Source organism: Alnus glutinosa, chromosome 3, assembly GCF_958979055.1.
Source record: "Alnus glutinosa chromosome 3, dhAlnGlut1.1, whole genome shotgun sequence".
NCBI lineage: Eukaryota > Viridiplantae > Streptophyta > Magnoliopsida > Fagales > Betulaceae > Alnus > Alnus glutinosa.
Genome location: NC_084888.1, coordinates 9,080,890 through 9,108,674, shown reverse-complemented (window position 1 = coordinate 9,108,674; position 27,785 = coordinate 9,080,890). Strand labels below are relative to the sequence as shown.

General features: G+C 40.1%; 2 protein-coding genes and 1 non-coding gene across 3 annotated transcripts; 1 reads left to right on the top strand and 2 right to left on the bottom strand.

The window, feature by feature from the left end:
• Window positions 1–404: 404 nt before the first annotated feature.
• LOC133863732 (pyruvate dehydrogenase E1 component subunit alpha-3, chloroplastic) lies at window positions 405–3,514 on the bottom strand. Its single transcript, XM_062299802.1, has 3 exons — window positions 3,053–3,514; window positions 1,804–2,584; window positions 405–996 (listed from the first exon to the last, which is right to left on the bottom strand). The coding sequence occupies exons 1-3, from the start codon at window positions 3,296–3,298 to the stop codon at window positions 719–721; spliced, it is 1,305 nt and encodes a 434-aa protein (XP_062155786.1). The 5' UTR covers window positions 3,299–3,514; the 3' UTR covers window positions 405–718.
• Window positions 3,515–4,653: 1,139 nt separating this feature from the next.
• TRNAC-GCA (transfer RNA cysteine (anticodon GCA)) lies at window positions 4,654–4,725 on the top strand. Its single transcript has one exon. It is a non-coding gene; the product is annotated as a tRNA-Cys (tRNA).
• A 432-nt stretch (window positions 4,726–5,157) lies between these two features.
• On the bottom strand, window positions 5,158–26,306 carry LOC133862590 (uncharacterized). The gene is made up of 19 exons (XM_062298429.1): window positions 24,763–26,306; window positions 23,658–23,969; window positions 23,306–23,545; window positions 23,090–23,210; window positions 22,860–23,017; window positions 22,050–22,683; window positions 21,388–21,452; window positions 21,203–21,304; window positions 20,956–21,098; window positions 13,116–13,171; window positions 11,542–12,200; window positions 11,242–11,432; window positions 10,815–11,121; window positions 9,075–9,362; window positions 8,862–8,971; window positions 7,004–7,337; window positions 5,820–6,230; window positions 5,478–5,715; window positions 5,158–5,405 (listed from the first exon to the last, which is right to left on the bottom strand). The coding sequence occupies exons 1-19, from the start codon at window positions 26,188–26,190 to the stop codon at window positions 5,380–5,382; spliced, it is 5,823 nt and encodes a 1,940-aa protein (XP_062154413.1). The 5' UTR covers window positions 26,191–26,306; the 3' UTR covers window positions 5,158–5,379.
• Between the last annotated feature and the right edge of the window lie 1,479 nt (window positions 26,307–27,785).

Sequence of the window (27,785 nt, the reverse complement as noted above, 5' to 3'; positions counted from 1 at the left end):
TTTTTTTTTTCATTTTACTTTTATTAAGAGTATTTTTTTTGCCATCATGATGACATTAATAATTTTTTGTAATTTAGAGGACATTATCTCGATCTAAGATTTAGGAAAATATTATTAATTGAATGGTAATTTAAAGAGGTATATAAACTTTTCCCTAATATTTTCTCTATTCATCTGTCAATCTGTCACTGCCCTGGTTAAACAGTTAAATGCCAGAAAACTCAGATTGAATCCGATACCACGAGTCTCGTGAGGTAAATGATAGAATACAGGTGGCAACCGTTTGAAAGGGGCCTAAGAGACAAATTAACTTCTGCTGGATAGGAACTGTTTGGACAACTTTTATGCTGCAAAATTTTAGTGGAGCCAAATATTATTAGTAGGGATGTTGGATGTGGATAAAATAAAACTATGAATAAGCCAGAAGTGCCAATATGTGTTACTCAGAGCTAGTTGGGTCCATGTGGTTGGTCCGCATGGAATAATGCTCCAGAAGCTTTTATCATCATTTAGAATTCGTACAGGTAAAAAAAAAAAACCAACTAACAAGAAAACTTGCGCAAAATTGAGGACAGAATGCAACCTAAAGAGAAAATCCTGCTTACATTAGAAAAGCTGACACATTTTCATAAGTTTGAGTAGAGGTTAAAATAAAAACCACGGCATCAATGAACTGAAAGTCACAAGTAGATTTTGCTAGACATCCAACCTTGAAAGGCTACACATGAGCAGTGCCTTCAGTGAATTTGGGATCCTCACATCTATATCGCCCATCAGGTCCAATTCCAAAACCTTTTGGATCTGCAAACACATTCTCTAATAGCTGACTGCGACCTGGATGAGGGCTCTCATCTGCAAACTCAACAGCCTCCTCAACCACCTCATCTATCTTCTTCTCTATGGCCTTTAACTCTGCTTCACTGGTTAAATTATTCTCAAACATATAGTTCTTCAACGCTGTGAGAGGATCTCTAGCAGCATAGCGTGCCTTCTCAGCTGCCAAAATAGAACCACAAATTGAGGTGAACGTTTATCACCACAAAAGAGAAGAAATTAGAGGTCATCACAGGGTACTCATCCAGTTTATATTAATATATAACATATACTCTGGAAATCAAAAGGCCTAATATGCAAAAGTGATTCAAAGTATAACTATAATAGTCTGCAACTCCTGCTAACCGAACTTTCTCTCTGGGAAATGAAAAAAAATCAAACAAATAAGTATGTCTACAGTCACATATATTGCAATAGAGAAAAGACTGCAAAAGCCACAGGGCCTATATTATCATCAACTCCAAAGGTTTCTTCCTTTCAAGAAAACAAAAATGTAATGATATCAGCTCATGCCCTAGGAATAAAAGAACTTGGTCCTCTTAACTTTTGACCAAAAAAAGAATTGTACTTGACATGCTTCTTCTATCAAAGTAATTCAGTAAATAACTGCCTAGCCCATCTAGCTAAAGACCTAGCTTCTCCACCTAGCATTTAAACAGCCACACTAAAAATCTTTACATCTGTAATCCAACACAGGTGATTTAACATCAGAATATAGCTAATTTCCAACAAAATGACACATACAACCAAGGATGGGGTGGCATCATTTGAATAGGTTCAACCACCTAAAAAAACTAAGAAAAACAGAAGTCAAACAATGGAAAAGAGGCAATAACTGAAACAAGCTATTTAAACGGACAATTTGCAAAGAGCATAATCACATTTCTAAAATAATTGAAAGTAAATATGTTACTCACCAAAAAGCGAAAGCAAATATGCAAAAGAGGAAAACAATAGTCAAATTCTCACCAGGGTCACGAAGCTCATCAGGATCAGCCAATGAGTGTCCTCTAAACCTATATGTTTCACATTCCACCAATGTCGGCCCTTCTCCTCTCCTAGCCCTTCCAATTGCCTCCTTTGCCACATCCCTAACTTTCAAAACATCCATGCCATCAACATGAACACCGGGCATCCCAAATGCGGGCCCCTTCTTCCAAATCTCTGGATCCGAAGTAGCCCTCAAATGTGACATCCCAATAGCCCATAGGTTATTCTCCACGACAAACACAATCGGCAATTTCCACAAAGCCGCCATATTCAAACACTCAAAAAACTGGCCATTGTTACAAGTCCCATCTCCGAAAAATGCCACTGTCACATGATCACAATCTGCCTCTTGCAATACCTCCCTCCTATACTTGCTGGAGAATGCTGCACCCGTGGCCACTGGAATCCCTTCACCAATGAAGGCGAACCCACCAAGTACATTGTGCTCTTTTGAGAACATGTGCATCGAACCACCCTGGCCTCGGCAACATCCGGTGGTCTTTCCAAAGAGCTCACTCATCACAGCACGAGCAGGGACCCCTTTGCTCAGGGCATGTACGTGATCGCGGTATGTACTGACCACAGAATCTTCCTTCTTCAAAAGCTTGATAAACCCAGTTGACACGGCCTCTTGGCCATTGTAGAGGTGAACGAAACCAAACATTTTGCCCCTGTAATACATCTGGGCACACATGTCTTCAAAAGCTCTGCCCAATACCATATCTTCATAGAGCACCAAGCCTTCCTCTTTAGTGATCAGCTGAAGACCCAATTAAGCAAAAGAAGGAAATCAGATATAGTTTTTTAGTCTCACCAGAAAATACTTGCACGAAAAGGCATTCCAGTAAAAGAGAACGACTCATACGTTAAGTCTATTTACCTGTTAAAAGCTAATGTGAACGATGGATTACAAAAATTTCCCAAATACTACCAGGTTAAGACACAAGTCAGTGTCAGTCAAAAACAAAAACAAAAAAAAATTATAAAAAAAAAAAAAAAAAAAAAGAAGCAAGAAAAAAGAAAAAGGAAACTTCAATAGCATGATCTTAGTCCTTTTGGTTCCAAAATATGAAATCAGTCTCCCCCTAGTTAAACAAATACTTCCAATTGGGCTTTCTCAGCTGCGAATACTAATAAAACTCGGCCGGAACCCCTTCAAAACTAATACTTAAAAATGATTTCCCTTCACTCAGATTGCATTAATGTGATTGCAGGATTGAATTCTCACCAGATTGGTGCTGGATTTGGCTTTCTTCTCCTTGACGACGTCGGATACGGCGACCACAGTGGATCGACGGTGGAGGTTAGCCTGATGGGACTTGGCGAGAGAGGTGAACCGAAGCTTGTGCGTGGATCCGAAAAAAGAGGTGGGTTTGAAAGGGTCGAGGAAAGGCTTGTGGTCATTGGATCTGGAGGAGGAGGTGGTGTGGAGAGGGAGGGGCTGCACGAACTTGGTTGTGGCCGTGAACGACATTATTGTTTCCTTTCCGCTACGAGTTGGGATTTGTTTGGGAGCAGAGAAAGGGAGGGGAAGCGGATGGAAAAAGTGAGGGAAGAGAGTGGGCGAGAGGAGAAGAATAAGAAGGGAAGTGAAGGATCGAAGGGGGCGGAGGAAACGAGGGAGGGAAGTGTGGAAATAACCGCCTGGAGCGTTGGGAAGGATTTTTGTTTTATTTTTTTCGAAGATGAAAAAAAAAAAAAAAAAAACCATAAGGGAAAGGGAAAGCCAGTAAGCCACCCAACTCCAACCAACCAACCAACCAACTTGGGCTGAGTTACTACTACTAGCGAAGCCAACAAAGCCCTACCCAACTGCCAACTGTGGCTTTGTGAAGCCAGGTATGCCTCGGCACAACATTTGTCAATTGTGATTTGCTGTACATTTTATTTTATTTTTATTTTATTTTATTTATTTATTTATTTTTCTGATAATTAGGAGAAACCTTGGATGTCAAGCTAACTATAGGAGAATTACATTGTATAAACATGTTGATAAACTGTGTTCGCATGTCGGGTTTGAATTGTTTTGAACATGAATATAAGATTATATAAGTTAACTTTAACTCGACGTATTTAATTAAATGGGTCAAACCCATCAACCCGAATTTGCTAATTTCATGTTGAATTTGCGAGTTGTGTCAAATATTGTCAATCTTAAATATTGTGTGTTGGGTTCGAGTCATATCGAAGTGTAAGTAATTGACTGTATAAATCAACCTTAAACCGACCTATTTAATTATATATGTCAAACTTCTTAGACTTAATCCACCAAAATACTAAGTGAATTAGGAGAGGAATTCAAACCTCCACCAATAATATGAAAATTGTTATAAATCATGTATTTCAAATTATGAACACTGTTTTTATCCAAAAAATAAAATAAAATTACTTTAGTTAAACTAGTTGATACATTAGAGAAAGATTTCATAATTTTTCCTTTTACCCTCATTTCTGATCTAGATTTTAATGTATACATTGTTCATATATACCAGGAGTTCAAATATATTGGTGGACGTCATAATCAACAAAATCTTTTTTGATATCTAGAGCTGAATAGCTGAATTTCAAATGGCTGAAAAAGATAGAGGTAATTGATTGTTTGTAAACATTTTAAATTATTCTCTGGGAGTTAAGTACTTATTTTGAAGTGGTCTTAAATCGACAATTATTTGTTTACCAATATAAAAGAAAAAGAAAGAAAAACGTGGTTTGATCGTGTGGACAGAGATAAGTTTCAGGCTTGGCACCGGGCCACCAGATAGGATCGAGGTCGCTATCAACTCTGCAATGTTTGTTAATTAAATAAATATAAACTATGAACACCAACTTGGGTCCTTAGCTCAGTGGTAGAGCATTTGACTGCAGATCAAGAGGTCACCGGTTCGAACCCGGTAGGGCCCTTTTTTCTTTCCATGTTTAGATTTTATTTTCAGACTGAGTCAGTTTTATCTAATTTTCTGCCTGCTTTTTTCGTAGATTTCTTTTAACCCTTCCCTCCCTTTTATTTTCCTTTTCTCTACTCATTTGGTGCCATTGCAATTGCTGTTTTGTTGTTCAAAATGAGCCATTCCCCCCTCATTGATATCTTCATCTTCTACAATTTCCGATGCTTCTCAGATTCATTCTTCTCCTCCATCTTTCCCAAATTCATTAAACTCACTCGCACGTTAACACTAGTCTAATCTCATAGGTCATTATTACTACAGCTCTAGTCTCCCCCACTCAGGGGCACCATTGCTTCTACTTATTTGATTTTTCCTACAAATCTACAGATTTTGCAATCCCAAAAGAACACACCAGGAATTCAAAAAAAAAAAAAAAAAATATTCCTCATTAACCGTTTGAATCTATTTCAATTTCATTATAATTACCTTTCAATTGTTCGACATACGATTTATTCTACTTACAAAAATTAATAATATCAACACAGATCAAATATGAAAATATACAACAACAAAAAAGAAAGAAAGAAAAAAGAGAAGTCAAAAACTCTGCCAACGTGGTTTTTATCATCTCCAGTATTGTTAGTGCTCTATTTAATACACGACGCTCGCATTACCGCTTGCTGGTCTTCTGTTTGCCTGAAGAAGTGTCTCCCATGTGTTAGAGTTGAACAGCATCACAAGAATGTTAGAATTAAGAACAAAACTCACCGAATATACTTGATTTTAAAGGGAACCGAGATGATCCCTTTACTCTTAGATCCCTCAGTTGCCTGTTTTTGCTTTGTTTCTCTATTTTTGCAAGGCCATTGCTACTTTCTCCAGTAAAAATATCCGTTCCTTTCTTCACTCTTTCATGATAAACAGCTGGCGGTGCAAGCCTCAACTGAGGCACGTTTTCTATCTGGACTAATCTCTGGTCTTTCTGCAAACTAGCCAAGATCTCAAACTGCAGCATTCAGTTCACCTTTGATTAATTTTCAATGTCTGTAAAGTCCGCGAAACAGAAATGATAATGGTAAACGATAACTATAAGAAAATATAACGTTTTACCCGTGAAATTGGGTGAAGCCCATATGGATTCTCTGATGCATCACTTTCATGCGGGTGTAGAATATTAGTTCCACGTGTTTGTTGGGGTCTCGATGACAATTTACTCACTAAACCATTTTCTGGAAGAATCGATTTATTTTTCGCTTTCTGAGATTTCTTCTTCGGCATACAAATTGGGCATCCAGATGAGGTGCCTCTACTTTCTGCTTCATTTTCTGGAACTTCGCATTGGAGATGAGTTGCATGGCCACAATTAAAAACTCGAATGCTAAAACTAGAAGAGTCCTTCATGAGCAGGCAATTACATATACAACATATAAAACTCCGGGGTGCATATGCATGAGAGGCCCCCTTCTTGAGTAAGCTCATGGTATAGAATGTATCATCCTCTATTAAGGATTTGGCAGTATCCTAAAATAACAACATAAGTAATTTAAATCAATAAGAAAAATACCACTTTGGAATAAATAATAATCACAGTTGACTAAAACACCATTACATCTAACTTAAGGAAAAAGAAAGTCAGGAATTGAAAATGCAAATGTTAATTAGATATTCCAGTAGAGTTAAAATGTCACTAATTTGAGGACCAGGGTGAATGAACATGGCTACAAGCTAGCTTTACTTGTATCTAAAACCTGACCCATTGATGCAAACTTTGCTGCTTACTTCTGCATAGCATAAATACTAAGTGTAACATCCCGTCCAACCCTTGGTCAGAATTAGATACAAGACTTCCAAATTCATAGCATTAACTATGAGGAGACACTAAATTCACAAAAAAGGTGGAATGCAAATTTATTCATGGATCTTAAACTAAAACTGCTTTACAGAATCATACTAAACAACTCAAAATTCACATGAAGAACCTTTATAACTTTATGCCTGTTGGCATTGTTAAACCTTAACAAAGATGCAAAAAGTAAATCGTAATGAGAAATAATACGTTTACAACTTCTATACAACTCCAACAACTTTTTTTTCAAATTAACCATTGGATATGTTTTCTTACATGTAGGTCCTACATATCCAATAATTGATTTTTAAAAAGAAAAGTTGTTAGAATTGTGCAGAAGTTGTAAATGTATCATATCTCATCCGTAATACATGAATTCATGCAACACGAGGATAAATAAGCCAGACCTTACGACTAAAGCACATCATGAGCTCAAAACACAAATTACCAGAATTCGTCTTTCAAAGCCATATATTCCAAGCATGCCCAATATGGTAAGTTTAAAATCACCAAACTCCTGGCTGCCATTGTCAGAGAGGAGTTTGGACATGATAGTTGGAAGGCGAACATATCCTATCATTCCCTCGACAATATCTTTGATGAACTGAGAGAACAATTTCCTCAAGATATGAGCCCCTCTATGGGATTTTGAGATTCTCCACTTAACTATGCCTGCATCTTCATCCTCTTGTAAGGCTGATGATTCAGGTTGCATTTGAACATGATTTTCTCCTCTAGACACCATTTCATCACTATATGAACCCATTAGAGGGTCACAAAACCTGCAATGAATGTGAGTGAATAACTAGCACTGAAGCAAAATTGCAAAGGTATGAATCTTAATTCTTCAGAATATAATAACTTCCTCCTAAGACAAATTACATATACAGCAACTTTCAAAGAGCAGAAAAGTTGTTAGCGTGAAAACAAACAAGTGAAACTACACTTCTGGCTATTTCTTTTCACCGTTTCTCTTTGAAGATCAAGTAAAGGCTTAACATTCCATAAATAATGATAACCTGAGCCTTGATAACACATTCAGGTCTTTCCTTGTTTATCTCTATCGTTTATTGGTTTTCAAGAGGAAACTATCGAAATGAACCGCTGCTCTGACCAAATAAAAAAATATGAGAGTTTATCATCTTATAGAAGTTAAACTTATCCTGAAGCATGGAACCCGCTTCACCATTTCATGTCCAACTCCTGTTTTTCTTGATTAGTTAAGTTATACACACACAATGGGCCTTGAATTCACAACTCACCTTCCTCCCCATTTTTAGAGGGGGAGAAGGGGCCATTTGAACTACAGCTCATTGCCACCATTTCAGATGCAACTAAATCATATAAGATCACATTTATCCTTCTTAGACAGCATTAACTACTCATAAGAAATTATTACATTGATTCCCATTTATCATTTTAATGTAAGTTATTGGAACTCTACAAAAGTAATCTAATATTACTATTAAAAATATTTGCATATCAGTCATTTGATCGTGTTTTTCAATTGCTACAGAAATTTTTATAATCCCCAGAAACATTGCAAAACCAAATTGGTAACTGTGACTTGCTAGTGTTTCATACCTATCGCATGAACCGCACACACGCACAAAGTCATCTCATAAGAAGTAACAGAAAAAAAATAATAATAATAATAATGACGAAAGAGTAACACCGAGTGCTTAGGCATTAAGAGAAAAGCAATTAAATCCAGTAAGCAAGAGAGAGGAACCAAAGCCTAATAAGAGTTTCTGCCACTATTGAACCACAGGAATAGAGAAAATAACAGTTTATAGAACTTTTATGTCCCCCAAAACTATATGATCATCGAAAAAAAATGTGAGTTTTTCTCAATCTTTTGTTATTAAAGAAAATAATATGCGTGGTGTTATGGAATGATTTATTTTTTATTTTTTATTTTTATACGTAATAAAATTCAATAAAAAGAGCAGAGGGGCGCAACTCAAGTACACATGAAGTATACAAAAGTGCCTCTAATAAGAGGAAACAAAAGAACATGAATGTAAAAACTCAGCGAACATAATACGACTCGGGACCATGGAATGAATATGCTTCTCATAAAGTGCCATATTATCCTGCTCTTTTTTAGGTGCATGTATAGATTTACTCCATTATATCCTACAAATGGATGTCTATCATATCATCATGACTATCAAGTAATCAGTATAAGACAAACTGCTATAATGGATGATTATATACTGATCTGACGATCTTGCAATGAAAAACACCTATGGAAAGATCTAACATAAGCAAGAAAGCAAAAGCAAGATTGATGTTTAACTTACGAGTCAAGTAATCTGAACCAGAGTGTCTCTGACTCCTCAGGGTTCAAACGAGGGGTGTTCCGCTGGCACAATCCAATACAGGCATTCAATATATTGTGTATATCATTCACCTGTAAGAGAAATACCAGAATCAATATGAAGGTTTACAAGAGTCATACATGCATACACTAGAAGCTTAAACATATCTTCCGATTAAAAGTCATATATACATACCTCCTTCATATATAATAAGGTGCGGAGATACTCTGTACCAGCAGCAGAACTCAAAGCCACATTAGAAACTAAACCTCCCACCGCAGTATCTAGCTCAACAAATTTGCTATCAAGACCTGAAAGTGTAAGTAAAAGAGCACTCCCCACATCACCAACCCTTTCTAATAAGAATGCGGCTGCGTCTATAATCCCATATTCCTGGCACAGGCGTAAACAGTGTTCCACACGATAGCTATCAAATGTCTCCAGGAATTTGAGAACTGAACCAGGTTCATACTGACATAATAGCTGCAAAAGTAAAATGCAAAACATTTAGTATCTGAGGTGCTATCACCCAATATAGTGCTACAAGAAAATCTATGAGAAATAACTAAAAGGAAAGTAAGAACATTAAGAGGGCCATAACATAAGTCAGCATAATCTAGACAAATGTATGTACGAATGAGCAGAGTGACGAAACAAGATCTTTATTGCCAACCCCAAATCACTGAAAAAAAAAAAGGGAACAGCTGAGCAAATAGTATCTTTTGTGGTTGTAGGAGTGAGGGAGTAGGAAAGAGCACTAGAGTTCACAATGACTAAATAACAAGAGCATCAAAAACCAAAATATAAGACTGAACATGCCTTGCTTGGACAAGTGGATTTGCATAGAGCAGATTTGGATTTGACACCCCAAATCCAAATCCTTTGTTTGGTTGGTCCTTTTAAAAAGGATATTGATTTTGATCAAAACCTCCCAGGATATTAGAACACAATATTAACTGATTTCAGATTAAATCTGATATCGACCTGTCGCAATTTGACAAATCAACCAAGCTTCCACATGGACCTTTGATGACTCCATTAGTGTGGCTCTTCACTCCTGAATTTCTCCAACCCAAACCCCAAAGCCAAAGCATAACACTTAATCTATCAGTTCCGTATGTATTCTAGATTTATCTCATTAGGGTTGTGTCTGGAGGGCAAGAAAATCAGAGTGGCAAAGGAAATGAAACCAATACATGTTTTGGTTTTGCCCTCAAACTCCTTTTCATAAATGTTAGAAATCCCTTTCAAACAAAAAGCAACAACCACAATATTTCGGCTTCAAACCCGTTTTCTCATCTGGTTTTGTTAAGGCGAGAAAATTGCAGCATCTCCTCACCCTAGACTCAGTGTTACCCTTAACTGAGTCGTTCACCAACTGAGTCTTTGGATATGAGTGAAGTTCAGGGCTTGGGCTGTTACTAGGAAGAATTTAAGTTTGGGGAAATAGGCTTGGGCATATGGAGGACTTAGTGGGTGAATGCAGAGCAATTGATGGCATAGACTTACTCTGGGATAAAAGCTCCCTTTTTTTTTTCTTTTTCTTTTTTTCTTTTTTTTTTTTTCTTTTTTTTTCTTTTTTTCATTTTTTCTGTAGAGTGCCTTTTTTTGCCTGATTATTATCAGTGACTATTGCACCAAGCCACCAACAAGTGCACAAAGCAATACCTTCTTCAGCAAAAAAAAAAAAAAAAAAAAGTTAGGTTAAATATTCACTGGTGCAAGTTCGAAGGAAGAGAGATTTCAAATTCAAATTCATAAGCATGTAAAGTATCCAAATAAGAAACTTAAAATTCTGGATTTGAAATACTTCTATGTATACAAAAGGTTTCCAAATGCTTTTGAATCTCTGCATTCCAAATCCAAATTCAAGTTCCAAACGCAACGTCAATCATTTAATACTTAAAATTCAGATATAGTTTTACAAATGCTCACCTCCAGATAAAGCTCAATCATCTCATCAGTCACTTCAACCGGATTATTACGCAGGAACTTGGGGAAATCAGAGATCTTTTCCATGTAGAACTCAAGTCCTCTTGCCTGATCCTTTATCCTTCTTCCATCAGAAGAATCCATAAAATCTTCTTGTCTTAAATAAGAGAAATTGAGGGTGCCAGATAAATGAACCTCAATGACCGTTTTTAAATAGAGGAAAAGGCTTCGTGGATGAGAGTGAAGTTCAGACAGGATATGAGAAGCTTCTTTGTTGAAATGATCAATGACCAAGAAGAACGAACCCTCTCTGAGAAGGATCAGAAATGCATGAGATCAAATGCAGAATAAATAAATTCCTGAGCAACAAAATATCCTGGTTACCATTTAAACAAGACCCACAGATAACTTCAACAATAAAAAACACTACCTGCTTAAGTCAACCAGCTCCGGTATCCGAGAAATGACAGCTGATTGAAAAGCAGCAAGTTCTCTGTCACTCAGCAGTAACAATGTTTTGTTGATAAAGGAGAATGCATGAATGGGTTCATCTACATCTTTCATATAGCTATCCAAAGCAGCAAGATACTGGTGTCTGATACTATGAATTAAGCCACAAACCTATAAAATTACAATAGAGCTGATATTACAGGTAACAAAAACAGAGAATTTCTAGATTGTGGCAATATGCTTCCAGGCAAAAACTCATAAGAAGTATGTGTAAACATACCTGGTAAAATTGTGCTTTCTCACATAGATCTAACACATGAGAATCATTCCAGTCAGTCTCAGGCACTGCTTCTAGAAGGGCAAGCACCTGCTTCTCTCTTCTTTTTGAAATTATACGATGTGTGGAAACATTAGGTGGAAAAGTATTCTCTGATGTTAAATACTCTAAAATCTGACTCAGTACACTTTTTGAGACATTAGCTCTTCTACATGCAACATAGTACGCTATAAACTCATATATATGACCTAAGTCTTTCTTTGAAGGCCACTCTTCAACTGATCCAATGACATCTTCACTACCATACCTCTCTGTTTGGAAGATGTCCCTATTAAGAATATGAACAAGAGCATTCAACGTATCTTGAACCAATAATTTTTTACCGCCATTATCATCTTCTTTTTTCACCTCCATATTTTCATCTGCTGAATCATGCAATGAAAAGTCGGGTCTTGGGATTTCATCTTCTACAAAAGCACATCTCAAAACATCTAAAGTAGCTTCAGTATCTAACTCTAAGAGATGATACAGGTTCAGGTATGCTCCTCCAGATGATAAGCTTGAAACTGTTTGTGAGTTCAGGGCATCAGATTTTTCTAATAGAAATTGTAGAAGTTCGGTCCTAAGTGATGGCAAGCGTGTAGTGGGTAGAGTTCCTTGTCCTGCAAAAGGCAAACTTTTGGCTTCAATGTTTCTAAATCAGTTCCATCCTGCACACATTGAAATGAAGCTGTACAAATGCTACAGCTTCAAACCATGTACATTATAGAAAGAAGCAAGATACTCCTGCTTGAATGCCTTGTACTCATTCCATAACACTTAAATCCAGCGCAAAATCTAGAGACCAGGCAATACAATTAACAGCTTTGCAAGAGAAACAGGTCACCTTTCGACACTCAAATGCTCAGTGTCTCATAACAATGACAAGCTTCAAGGTTAATCACGTCATGGGAATTAAGGCTGGAATATTAACAACTAATACCATTTTGAAGTAATAGAAAGTCCTATACATGCAGAATGAAGAAAGTAGACAGGTCCCCCTTTTATGAATATTAAGTAGCAACAAAAACATTTGCAAATAAAGTCATAATACTGGTACCAGCCTGTACCCAGGCTATTCCTAGCATGACAGATATATATATACAATAAGTAATTAATATTGACACTGATATTAGTACTCAAAAGCTACACATTTAGAAAAACAAGAAGAGAGAAGAACACTAGGCAAGCTTGCTCAATCCTCGAATCTCAATATTCCATTATCAAAATCTCTCAATTCTTTAAGTATGATAAAGCATAGTTATGTATACTCATCGACAATTTAACCTATTATGATTAAGACTCCTAATTTGACTAGTAAACAAAAGACCTAATAAAACCCAATAAAAGACTACTTTAAATTCAAAGAAAATAAACCCAAGACACTTAAAGACATCTAGAAAGTTCTAGACTCAACTCAATTACCAACCCTTAACTTGTAGGAAAATGCAATATCCATAGAGCCATTTTCGCATTTACTTGCAAAACGGGTCTTTTAATAGATCGATTGAACAATCCCACCAACAATAAATCCTTACCCGGTGGAAAAGCAAGACCTGAAAAGCAGTATTTCAGATAAACAAGCATCCTAAACCTGTTAGCAAGAACAAAAGGAAAAGGTGAAAAGCGGTAATAGAAAACTGATCATGAGAAGTCAGAAATCTAATTATAAGAAGCCAAAAAACGTAAAAAACAGTACAAATATGAATACAGTTAATACTTCAATCAATCCATCCAATTCCATAACTCCGTGAAGATATTTTCTGTAATTCTATGACTACCATACTAGAATAAAGTAACATCTCTCCAAGATACTCTATCAGAGTCATATGCCACAAGACATTTTATTCAATCAAAAGTTTAAACTACCTTTTCCTCAAATTTTGCATAGTATTTTTATAATTCCCAGTAAATGTTTACACTACCAACCACTACTAAAAGGCTCATGTTTTGACACCCAATTTGATAGTTTTTGTTCACGGTTTATAAAATAAAAACAAAAAAAGTAGGCACAGATGAGATAGAAAAAAGCCAGAAAAAGTATCTTTTACATGTGTTCTCAACAAATGAGTTTCCAATGAGGACTGCACATATTATCATAATTTTGTTTTGATAAGTAATCAAAATATCATTAAAAAATGAAAAAAAAGAAAAAAAAGAAAAAAAAAAAGAAAAAGAAAGAAGGCAATCCAAGTACATATGAAGTATACAAGAGAAACACATAGCTCCAATGAGAAAAAAGATTAAAAAAAAAAATCATGAAAACTAAGCATATTAGGATAGACAAACGTAGCTGTCTAAAGGTAAAGAGTATTGAAGAAGAAATACTTAAGCTCTACCACCATCCTTTTGATGTCCTCAAAACTTCTTTCATTTTACAAACTATCATAAATTAGAATTAGGAAATTGACATGAGGGAGATAAGGTGAAGGGAGGAGGAAGACGAAAGCTTGCACACTGATTGAAATTTGACTCCAACTCCATGTTACATAGTCCCAGCAGCTGCAGCCCTAATTCAACCCAGCTGATTGGAAGCTTCTTAAGATTAGGATTATTTGCAGTTCCTCGAACACTATATTCTTAACATGATGTTATACTGACACTGCTTAGAGTTCCTTAAAAGAGTTTTTTTTTTTTTTTTTTTTTTGGGGGGGGGGGGGGGGGGGGGGTAGGGGGGGAATACAGTTACAATACCTAGGGTTTGACCTTTTATCAAATCAATCCTTAAAGTTTAATCTGTTATCAAATCACTCCCTCTGTCACAGTCCTATTAATTTTTTTGACAAATGCCACATCATACCCAATAGTATTGCAACACGTGCAAAATGCCACAACATTAAAAAAAAAAAAAAAAAAAAACTAAGAGCAGACTGTGGAAGGGGGTGTCACAGCCACTGACGCAGCTAAGAGAAGAAAATTGCACAGAACGTAAAAAAACTTGGTCTTGGCGTCTCACCAAGCCAGAGGTCGGCTGTCCATACGTTTGGGAGAAAACATAGTTTTATTGCATGCATCGTATTACATGAGTTGAGTCTTAAATAGGTCCACATAGGAACCCTAGCTAGTACCCTAACCCTAGTTTAGGTGGGCTCGGGCTTATTCTCCAAAAGTTGCTCCCCCATGGGCTGGATTGGATCTAGCCCTTTTATTACAAATAACTAACATAACTACCCGGACATGGCCTGGACTACGTCAATTCCCTCCCTCTGGGAAAGTATTCGACTCCGACGAATATTGGGCCTGGTAAAACTCATAAAGATCAGGGTTTAGGCGCTGGATTTCCTCGGTCTGGAGCCAGCAACAATCGGACATAGGCCGATTCTTCCACTTAACAAGGAACTTCTGATAGCCTCCCCTCCTGGTGGACACGAGCTAATCATCAAGGATGGCTTTGATCTCATCACGGGGCTTAATAGTGGCTGGTGCAGGAAAGGTAGGCGGATCGAGCAGAGGATCAACTGCATGGCCAGGGTACAAAGTGAGGTCAACCACGTTAAAGATGGGACTGTAGGACACATTAGGTGGTAGGTCAAGTAGATAGGCGTTGAGGCCTAAACGCTTGAGGATCTTGAACGGGCCAGCTTTTCGAGGGTGGAGCTTGTGAACGGCCCTTGGGAAAACGTTTTGGATGGAGATGGATGAGCACCAAATCGCCGGGTTGGAACTCAACATGCCGCCTGTGACTGTCCACCCGTAGTTTATAATTGTCGTTATGGAGAGCAATTTGTCGTCGCACCTCAGCATGGATCGACTGGAGATGGGCCACAAAGTCGTCGGCCTCTGCACTAACACGCATGGGGAGGGGCAATGATAAGAGATCAACTGGTGTTCGCGGAGTTGTGCCGGTAACTACCTCAAACGGAGAGCGACCCGTGCTGCGGTTGACAAAATTATTATACGCAAATTCAGCCTGGGCGAGGAGGAGGTCCCACATAGGGGTGTGGTCTTGGACAAGGCAGCACAGGAGGTTCCCTAAGCTCCTGTTAACAGCTTCGGTCTGCCCGTCAGTTTGGGGGTGGAAAGCGCTGGAGAACTTTAGTTGGGTTCCCAACTTCGCCCAAAGTGTCTTCCAAAAGTAGCTCACGAACTTCACATCCCTATCGGAAATAATGGTTTTAGGTAAGCCATGCAGACGGACCACCTCGGTGAAGAACAAGGACGCAACCCGCGATGCATCATAGGTGCGAGAACAAGGCAGGAAATGGGCCATTTTTGAGAAACGATCCACCACTACAAATATGGAGTCATGGCCCCGCACCGTCCGTGGTAGCCCCAAAATGAAATCCATGCTAATATCTTCCCATGGGCCGTCCGAGATTGGAAGTGGGTTATACAAACCCGTATTCTGTTTGGCTCCCTTGGCTAATTGGCACACACGGCAGCGTTGCACCACGGTGTTGACATCGCGCCTCAGCCCGGGCCAGTAAAATCGGTCCTCAACCAGGTGAGCTGTTTTATCCTTGCCAAAGTGCCCTGCTATGCCTCCAGCGTGCAGCTCAGTGACTACAAATTCTCGCACAGAGGTCTTCGGCAAACACAATCGGTTATTGTGGAAAAGGAACCCCTCAATGAGGGTGAATTTGGCCAGTGCAGGTGTTGCACCCGCAGACAGGTGGTCATAAGGCTTACCAAAATCAGGGCATTTCGGTATTGCTGCTTGATTTCAGTGAAAGCCGTAACCTCCACGGTAAGGGTAGCAAGCAGTTGCTGTTTCCTGCTAAGGGCATCGGCCACTTTGTTCTCTGTTCCCGCCTTGTGCTTAAGCACGAAGGAAAACTGCTGCATGAAATCGACCCACCGGGCATGGCGGGCGTTGAGGTGCTTCTGGGAATTTATGTGGCGCAGAGAGTCATGATCTGTGTAGAGCACAAACTCCCTATGGATGAGGTAGTGCCGCCAATGCTTGAGAGATTGTACGAGGGCATAAAATTCGAGATCATTGGTTGAGTACCGGCGCCGGGTATCATTAAGCTTCTCACTGTAAAAAGCTATTGGGTGCCCCTGTTGACTAAGAACTCCGCCTATGCCCACGTGGGAAGCATCGCACGCCACTTCGAACGGGTGTTCAAAATTGGGCAGCTGCAGTACCGGGGCCTCGGTGAGCTTCTTCTTGACATTCTCGAATGCCCGTTGCGCCACAGGAGTCCACTGAAAAGGCCCATTCTTGGTACACTCTGTAATTGGTACCATAATGGAGCTGAAATTTTTGATAAAGCGCCTGTAGAAAGAGGCGAGGCCGTGGAAACTACGAACTTCATGCACGTTGGATGGGGAAGGCCAATCCGTCACAGCTTGGACTTTGGAGGGGTCGACAGAAATGCCCTGCGCAGACACTATAAAACCAAGGAAAACAATAGAGGATTGGGCAAAAGCACACTTTTTCAAGTGTAGAAAAAACCGATCAAACCGTAAGGTGAGGAGCACTTGTCGAAGATGACCCACATGTTCATCGTAGTCCCGGCTGTATATGAGTATGTCATCGAAATAAACGACCACAAACTTGCCAATGAAAGGCTTTAGTGCTTGGTTCATCACTCGCATAAAAGTACTTGGGGCATTCGTGAGGCCGAATGGCATAACAAGCCACTCAAACAATCCATCTCGGGTCTTGAAGGCTGTTTTCCACTCATCACCGGGCCGGATTCGGATTTGATGGAAGCCACTTCGGAGGTCTAGCTTGGAGAAGATCGTCGACCCATGTAGCTCGTCTAACATATCATCAAGCCGAGGGATGGGGAAGCGGTATTTAACCGTGATCTTGTTAATAGCCCGGCTGTCTATGCACATACGCCAGGTGCCGTCCTTCTTGGGAGTCAGAAGTGCTGGTACTACACATGGGCTGAGGCTCTCTCGAATGAAACCCTTGTCCAAGAGGTCTTGAACCTGTCTTTGCAGCTCTAGGTGCTCCTCAGGGCTCATCCTGTATGCGGGCAAGTTGGGGAGAGATGCACTTGGCACCAAGTCGGTGGCGTGTTGGATATCCAGTGGAGGTGGTAGGGACTGGGGAAGTTCCTTTGTCATGAGGTCTACAAACTCCTGCAAGAGACTTCGTACCTCCTGGGGACACTCCATGGCTTTGTTGGGCTGGATAGGCTTAGTCACCAAAACAAAAATATGCCCCACTTCCCGACAAGCTTGAGAGAAACCTCTCATGGTTAGCACTCTGTTTTCCTCCTTTGGTTGCTCAAATTCCTGAATCCGTAAAGGCTGCAGCACAATCTTCCTACCATTCAACAAAAAAGAATAGGTATTTTTATAGCCATCATACTTTACCTTCCTGTTGTATAACCAGGGGCGCCCCAGCAGTACATGGCAGGCCATCATTGGGATCACATCGCACCAGATGGCATCGTGGTAATGCTGGCCCAACGAAAACGAGACTAAGCAGCGTTGTCGTGCTGAGATCGACGTATCATCCACCCAACTCAACTTGTAGGGGCTCGGGTGCGCTTCTGAGGGCAGTTTCAGCTTGCGAATTATCTCTTGCGAGACAACGTTCATCCCGCTCCCATTATCTATAATGAGGTTCAAGACCTTACCTTTATGTTCGACTCGGGTATGGAATATGTTGTTCCTGAGCCAGTCCTCCTGCTCACGCTCCTCCATACGCTTCCCGATTAAGGCGCGCCGAATCACGCACACGGGCAATCGAGAACCCTCCAGCACCTCTTCGGGTACTTCATCATTGCTGCCGCTGTCTTCTAATAGGGGCACATCCCCGTCTGGCTTTGGGGTAGTGTCGCTGCACACCAAAGTAAACTTCTGGTCCCTTGAGGGACAGACGATGGCAAAGTGGCCTCGACCTCCACACTTGAAACACTCTTCCTTTGACTTGTCATACCTACTGTTCACTACTGCCTTGCCCTTCCTGTCCTCCCTGTCAACTCCCCCACGACTCGCTTGGGGTGCTGTTTGTGGTGGAAAACGATCCACCCCATTGGGAGGGACTCGGTTGCTGCCTCCTACATGATTCCCTCGTGGGTTTCCTCCTCCTTGGTACTGCACATTCCTTCATATCTGACTCCCCCGCGATTGTTGTTCCAGTCGCAGAGCTAGCTGGTATGCCTCCTCCACACTGACCAGCCTGACAGTTAAAAGGTCCTTGCGGATGTCCTCCCGGAGACCCGCCCTATACCTGGCGATGGTCTGTCGTTCAGTCTCAGAGATGTGGCTGCGTATGCTGAGTTCATGAAATTTATTGGTGTAATCTTCCACCGTTGAGGTCCCCTGTCGCAAAAAGAGGAGCTCCTCAAAGAGTACCTCTTCATAATCCACCGGCAAGTATTTCTCCTGCAGCTTCAGCCACATCTCATCCCAGTCTGTAATGGCTGGTTGGCGGAGACGATACAGCTGGTCCGCCACACTCTGCCACCACACACGGGCTTGGCCCTTTAGCTTCATTTTTACGAACCGCACTTTGCGCTCTGCGGCCAAACCGAACCAATCAAAGTAGTCCTCCAAGGATGTGATCCAATCCTGGAAGGCATATGGGTCGAGCTTACCATGGAAGTCTGGGATGTCAATACGGACACGTTTAGTGGCCTCATCAACGCCGTAATCAGCCATCTCCCCGCGCCTCACCAGGGGGGGGGGGGGGGGGGGGGGGGCTAATGGAATCCTCGAGGAGGAGGTGGGGCTTCGTAAAACTGATAGCCCGCGTTCTCCCCGCGCCTCATCGGTGGTGGTTGGTGCACCCCCCGAGTAGGGAAAGGTGGGGGTGGGTCCCGTTCCCCCCCGACGGGTGGTGGCTCCTCTCCTTCGACATTATCCCTCTGTAAATTCCCTTCCGTTTCACCCTCCTTGTTATGGCTGCCCGATCCGTCCGGACCTTCAACACTGCGGTTATACAGAAAATCAATCCGTCTGTTCATGGCTGTCATCTGTTGAATCAGTTCCTGGATGCGATCATTTTGTGGGGGTGCCTATGGGTGGTCAGTTCCATATGAACGTCCACTCCGAGTAAACATTCTGGTACGCGAGGGTCGCCGATCGTTTGAGAAAATAATCGGAAGTGAGCTCTGATACCACTTTGACGCAGCTAAGAGAAGAAAATTGCACAGAATGTAAAAAAACTTGGTCTTGGCGTCTCACCAAGCCAGAGGTCGGCTGTCCATACGTTTGGGAGAAAACATAGTTTTATTACATGCATCGTATTACATGAGTTGAGTCTTAAATAGGTCCACATAGGAACCCTAGCTAGTACCCTAACCCTAGTTTAGGTGGGCTCCGGCTTATTCTCCAAAAGTTGCTCCCCCATGGGCTGGATTGGATCCAGCCCTTTTATTACAAATAACTAACATAACTACCCGGACATGGCCTGGACTACGTCAGCCACCCATCTGTTGTAGGCAGGGATGCCTCTCAGTAATGGCAGCCTCTCTGATGACAGGGATGTTGCTGGTCAAATCCTCATAGGCAGCCTCGAAGGCCTCCTCCTAGAACCTTGGTAATCTGATCCAACAACTGCTGGGGTACACGTCCTGCACGTGCCTCACCAACTTCTCCCTCTCCTCCATTTCATGTACCCCCAATCAAATCCCACTCAAAGATCCAACTCCAGAAACACACGCAAAAAAGAATACAAATGCTTACGAGGATGTCCAGATCGTCGTGGATGGGGATATTGAAGTCATCGGAGAGGGAGTTGAGGTTACCAGCGGACCAACAAAGCGGGACGGTGCTGGTGAACCTGGATCAAAATGGCCGCCAATTCCCAGTACTTGTACCAACCTTCACCAAATAGACTCAAATCCGAGGTTTCTTTCTTGGTGTTAGCTGTCGTTGTTGGAAGGGCATCGTCATCCTTCATTTCGACCAGGTAAGGAGTGTTGGAGATTTTGGGGTTGGCCGTGCGGCCACCCCTCTCCCATAGCAAACTCTCTTCAGTTTTTTTATTTGTTTTTTACATCATTGCTGATCGGGCTTTTTTTTAACGACATGTCATTTTATGATGTAGCATTTTACATGTTTTGCAATACTATTGGATATGACGTGACATTCCGTCAGAAAATTTAACATAAGTGTGAATGTGTGATAGAGGGAGTGATTTGATAACAGATTAAACCCTAAAGGATCAAATTTCAACCCTATAGAGTGATTTAATAAAAGATCAAACCACAAGGACTGGAACAGTTTTCCCATCCTTATTTTAATAATGATTCTTCTGGATAAATCAAAAATAAGGAAATCCTCCCAATTCATGAAGTCCCCCCACCCCAACAAAGACAAGGATAACGTGATAAAGTCAGTCAAATTTATGAATATTGACATGAAAACATTTATAAAAGCGAAGCAAACTAGTATAAGAAGCCAAGATACTTGAAAACCTTCCATATTCAATAAATTAGAATATGCATGAAACATAGCAACACAACATACCCAAGGGCAGCAGCACTTTCCTTTAGACTATTTCGCAAGACCACAAACAGCTCCTCTAAAGGAGCCCTAAAATCATCCAATCCTTTATTGAAGAGATAAACCAGAGCACCATATAATCCGTGCTCCCTACATAACCTGACAACCTTCACAATAACAAAATAATCATTATCCAGTCAAGTCAATAAATCATAACAAATGAATTTAGTTAATCAAGGAAAACAATTAACAAAGATTTTGAAAGTAAGACCTGATTGAAATCTAAGGAAGAGATATCCATGTGAAGGACGCATTGTTCAACTCGCTGTAACCACCCCTTGCTGCTATAATGCTCTACGAGTGCTTGCATAATCTTACCAAAGAGAAGGAAAAAGAAATATCACGATGTATGATTAAGCTGCCAATGCGGCTAAACAATTGGATATCAAGCAATACCTCAGGTGGTAGAGATCCAAGCATATCCCTCAAAATATATGGCTCCAAAAGCTCCAAAAATGTGTCTAAAAGTTGTAATGAAAAAGGCAAATCAGTATAACAGTAGCTTCTAAAGGCTGCTAAATGGACACATTACTGTATGTGACAACAAAAATATGGAAGAATACACATATTTCACAGCCAATCAAACTGCGGCAGACACACAGTGGATCAAGAAGGAAATACCATTCCCACAACCTAGTCTTGTACTATCAAAAAGTAATGGATTCAATCACTCTCAAGGTGCTAGAAGAGAGCTTAATAACCTTGTCCTACTTTTAAATAACAAACTTGAACTTAAAAAAGCAAATGTAAAATAGAATATAATATTAGAAAAAGTTTTGTTCCAAGGAAAGCTTGCTTCTCTCGCAGTTGATCATCTTCCCCTGAACATCCAAACATGTCTTGTTGCCAGCCTACAGTAATCTGACTGTCCAAACAGTCTGAACCCATTCAAGTTAAAAAAATTCCAAAGAACGACTCTCTATGCTTGGAGTTTATTGTTATGATTGCCACAAGATCGAGTTACCATTTTGCACTAAAAATTGGATACCAACCCAGACATCGAAACTTCATTGTAATTGAAGCCTTTAACACAAGAAGAAATATGGGTGTAATTATACCTCTCTGTTGAACAGCCACAAACTTGGAGAATATTTCATCAAAAAGAATGTCAGTCCTCTTGATATGAACACAGAATTCCACAGCAACTCCACCCACGCGAGTGTATTGCTCTTTTATTTCAGAGTGCACAGAACTGCTTCTACTATTTGGGTTTTCCGGTTGTTCCACTTTTTCGATTTGGTTGCAAAATGCCACTGAAATATAGGAAAAAACTTCATCTACATATGACAAAAGCAACTCTGCCAGGTACGGCATTATGGCCTCCTGTACAGCATCCAAGCTTCTAGGGAGGTCAATAACACCATGGGCTTGGCCATCATAAAGTGTCATTGCCATGTTCAGCGCACCCATCCAGTCACCTGCTTTCTTCAGTACCTGAATCCGTTCCTTCCATGGGAGAAGGCGAGAAATAATAAGGTGCATAGGTCCAAGTATGTATACAGAAGCTCCTCTTATAGCTATACAATTGTGATAAGCTTTCTCAGGGTTCCCGAAGATATTGATGAAGTGAGTATGATATGCAACAAGATCATCTCCTCCAGAGCCATCCACAGAAAATCTTGTTTGGTGAATCACAGTTCCATCCTTCGTGAACAAACAGAGTTGTCCAGTTAATGTGAGCACCACCAGCATCTGCACAAGTACAAAACCCTTAACTTTATATTTTATATGTAGGAAACTAATCAAATACTACGTACAGAGAACACACAATTATTTACTGGGCAAAGAATCACTGAAACAAAATAAGTAGCGTGAATTATTTTATTGACATACAAAACAAGACAAATGAACAGAAAAATAAAATGTACCTGGTCATCCAACCAAGCCAGACCTAGGACTGGACTGTCAACAGACCATTTCCCATATACTTTTAGCTCTGATTTGACTAATTTTGCAACCTGAACTTTCCGATCCCAAGCAATTGCGAGCAAGGAAACTCTCTCTGCTGCTTCCGCAGGCATATTTTCTGTTACAAATTCAAATATTAGATAGATCAAAGACCTCAATATGAAGTTCAAGAGACTCGGTCAATGCATACCAGTAGGCGAACCGCGTGACTGTGTCATGCATTTCCATGCAGTATAAGGCATAGCACCCTCACGAACCCCATCCGGCTTAGAAAGTTGAGCATAGACTTCCAAAGTTGGAGTGAGCCTTACCTGTAACAAAGAAAAGATATAGCCACAACGAAGAAGAGATCAATTCACAAGAAAAAGGTACATGGAATTTGCACAATCATCTGAGGGCTTCATACCACCAGAGCAGTTTGATGGGTGACAAATATGACCACACCTTCTTCAACTAAAGAAGAGGCTTCGTTAAAGAGTTTCCAGCCTGCATCTCCGCCAACTACGCCTCCCACCATACTACCAAGACTGCTGGAAGAAACTGCATTGTTTCCCTGAGAGGACAGGGAAGCAACTCCGGAGAATTCGTCAAAAAGGAGTGGTGAAGCTGATAGCACAATTCCCGTTTTTTGTCCATCAAGGAGACACTATTTCAAGCAACAATATGATAATTGGTTTGGGGAGGATACCAACTCATAAGAATATAATACACAATGGTAAAAATCATAAATCACATATTAAAGCATACTAATGTTTTACCTGGGTTTTGATGGAGAACCTATTGAGTAAGGGAACCACTGAGAAAGCATGCAACAGAACCAGACCCTTACTATCACCAGTAACTGCTTTAAATTGTCGAGTAACCTGAGAATCCTGGCCCAGAAACAATGTATGTACTATTGGTGATGTATGCTCTCCAGTAATAACCTTTGCAGCTGATGATCTCTGTATGTCCCAAACAGTAATATGACCATCACTGTAACCAGCTAAGAGCAGGTCTCCCTGCTGATTGAAGCACATGGAAGTTACAGGGGCATGCAATCGATCCCCTTGCAAGCCAAGCACCAACATCTGGAACATAAACATCATAGTTTGTTGGGTAAAGTTAACTATTTCCATCATAACTAATCCAACAAATGAAACAGCAAGTGCAAATGTGCTAGGAAGCTTCATAATTTCACTACACAGGCAGATGTTTTGCATACTGAAATTTCCATGAATAGGAAGATTCCTTGCATAACATATTCAATTTCTGTAATAGAAGAAACCTAAATACTGCCAACCAATGATATCCTAATGGATGACTATAAACTAAGGGCTTGTCTAAATAGCAATGGGGAAGCACCAATATACTCATGCAGTATAAACTCCAAAAAAAACTTCTCATGCCGCTACATGATGTGCCTTTTCAGTAATATAAACCTATTTATGCATTGAAGTCATCCTTACAGAATACACTATGTTAAGTACGCATATCAATGCTTTTTTTTTTTTTCAAGCTGCTACATTATGTTTTCTTTTAGTAATACAAAGCTATCTATGCATTGAAGTCATCCTGTACAGAATCAAGTATGCACATGCTTTCATGTGAAATTTATGGGAGCATTTTGGAAAGAGAAACAAGCAGTTCAATTGATATTAAATAGCATTTTTGCACTTTCTCCAATTTTGCAAATATGACACCAAGAATTGGCTACTTGATATCATTTTAAAGGGTGCAACAGCTCATTCTTCCTCGTTTCCAATTACACCCAAAATATATTCAAGTTTCAACCAGAGCAATCACAAAGAAACACAGAATCCCTGAAGGAACATTAAAGACTAATGAGTAAGAGCAATATAAATGAATTGAGGTAAAAGTAACCTTTGCGTCCGTGTGGTCAGGATTATAACAGGAATATTTACTGGGCACGACTAAAATGACCCCCTTTGACATTCCCACTGCAATATAACTAGTATGAACAGCCAAGACTTGAGGGGAACCATAATCTCTCCTGCATGGATGAGAAGAAATGGTCCGTGTGATTGTATTGTCTGCCTCAATATCAAAGTATCCCAACGTGGTCGACCCCCTCCGGACGCCCTCAAGCCTCATTGGCTGAGCAGCTGCACCCTCTTCCCAATGCAAACCAGTGGAAGCATTCTTCTTCTCAAGCTCCTCAGCTAACTCCAGTGGCTTCATCGAAGCCCGTGATTTCTGTTCCGCCCTTTTACTAATTCTCTTACTCTCCAACTGCCCAATTCTCTCCTCCACAAGTTCAGTAATATCAGATAATGAACTCATATCTTCGTCATCTTTCAAACCATGCATTTCTTTCCCCAAATCCGGTGTTTCCAAGGCCTCCATTGTCGAGTCCTCCTCAACCTTCCGTTTCTCATTAAATTCGTCCAAAGAATAACTGCCCTTGTCTCCTGAACCATCAGCATCCAAAACTTCAGAGTTGTTCTCATCCACCACACAAGCATTCTCATCTAGATTTCCATTGCTCGCGTCCTCCTCAACATTCATCGGTTCAACATTGGAATTTGAAATTGAAGTGCTTGTTTCCGCCAATTCTCCGTCGTTATCACTAACCCTTAATCCATCCACTTGAGCCACATTTTCCGCTTCGCTTTCGACCTCTTTACCATGAGAAACCTCACCAAAACCCTCATCTTTTACACCGTCCAAAACCTCATTTCCTCTCGAAACCTCAGCAGACTGAAAGTCGCCCATTTTCTCATCACTAATTCCATTCGCAGAGCCCGACCCCTCCGAAACCACTTGGGAGTTCGCGGCCCTCCTCGACTTTATCGCCGCAGCGTGCGGGGTCGGCAGAGCCCTCGACGCTGCCGTCGCAGCCGCCAGCGCCGCCCCAGGCTTCGCGTTCGGTCTGACCCCGCCGAACAGCGACGGCAACGCCCTCCGAAGCGTATCATCCGAGAACCCACCGCCGGGCCTGACCCGAGCGAAGGAGCCTGGTTTGGACTGAACCGTCAGGGTTTCGAAGATGGAAGACTCTGAGGGGGCTTTAGGGGAGGAGACTGAGACGGCATCGTTTACGGACTGAGAGACTTCTTGTTTGGGATCTGAGGGGAGGAGATGGATGGACGGCGGGGAGGCATGGGGCGAAGATGACGTGGATGAGTCGGAGGCGTTGAGGATTTCGTCAATGGTGCGGTGAGGGACAGAGTTGGGGTTCTCGCGGTCGTCATCGTCGTCATCGCTGGTGAGGGGAGAGTTAAGGAATGTGTCGAGGTCGAGTTCCATAGTCGGAGGTGGTAGTTCGGTGGTTGTGAGATTCTTGGTCATGACGTATTGTTGTTGCTTTTCGTTTCAGGAAGATGTTTCACCTCCATTAGATCACCACCGTGGTTCACGAAGAAGGCGAGCCTATTGGGTCGTTTCTCCAACCGGGTCAACCAACTGGTACAGTAGTAGCTTTTTATGGGCCGAAACGGAAATCATTTTATTTTGATTCGAATTCTCAAAACTCAGACATTTGGGCCGAGTTCCATATGTCTGTGTTTTGAAGAAAAAAAAAAGTGGGTCCGGAAATTTCCACAACTATTCTTTGAAAAATATTTTTTTTGTTTAAAAATAAATTTTGGCAAACACCCTCATAATTTTTTATCCGTAAAATGAAAAACAATATGTCGTTAATCCAGTGATATATTGGTTAATAGAATCAAAATATATGAATTTAATATTTTAAAAAATAATAAAATAAAATTTTCATTAATATGAATTTAATATTTTCAAAAATATATAAAATAAATGAATTTTTTTTTTCTACACATCTACATTCATATATATGCTTTGATTTTTTGAGAGCAACATATAGTCTAATATGTCATATTAGTATTATAAACCATATGTACGAAAAAGGCGTTTTCAAAACTTCAAATATTAAATTGAAACAATTAATAGCTCAAAGATAAATTAGAAACTGACAGATATTGGTCAAGGAGTAAACAATTAATAGCTCAAAAATCATTACTAATTTCGAGTAGTATATTTGCGTTAGATTTTCATGTAAAAAGATTACCAAATAACATTTTTTTTTAAGGAAAAAATGTTAAATCAGTTACTGGGTTTATCCCTTTGACAAATAGTTCCCTAGGGTTTAAAAAGTGGCTTTGAACTTCCTATGATAATTCTGTGCGACAAAATAACTCCCAACACTGAACTTCCTTTCGAAATTCGAATGAAACCATCAACTTGCCGCGTCAACACTAAAAAATAAAAAACAAAAATATTTTTGACAAAATAAAAATAAATATTTTTTTAAAAAAAAAAATGAACTAAGTTGGTTGATCACCCCCTTTGTAAATATCTAAAGATGGTCAAGCCACCCCAAAGCCTTTGAGGTAGTTCAGCCCCACCCCTTTGGCCGAATATGCCACACCCACACCTAATTCCTTTTTTTTTTCTTTGTTTATATATATATATATATATATATTATTATAGGTAAACTCATATATTCTTTATTGAAGAATGCTAGAACTTCTTCTAATGTTCTTCTGTGTTCATCTGAAATGACATAAATGTAATAAAAAAAATTGCATCTATGTTATCTAGAATGACATAAATGTAATTTTTTGGTGATTGCATCCATGTTTCATCCAGAGGACCAAATTGATACTAGAAAAATACTAAAAAAAAATTCTATCATTCCCCTTTCTTTATTGGTGATGATATATAGCACATTAACAATTGTGAAATTTCAAACGGAAGTTCATGCATGTAGAGAGTTATTTGTCACGAAGGATTACTAGCTAGCAAGATCGAGTGCAAAGTTACCTTTAAAACCCTATAAAGCAGCTATTTGTGAAAGGGACAAACCTGAAGAGGGCATATGGGCTTGAAAAATGCTACAATTTTCAAAGTTTAAAAGAAAAACTTGA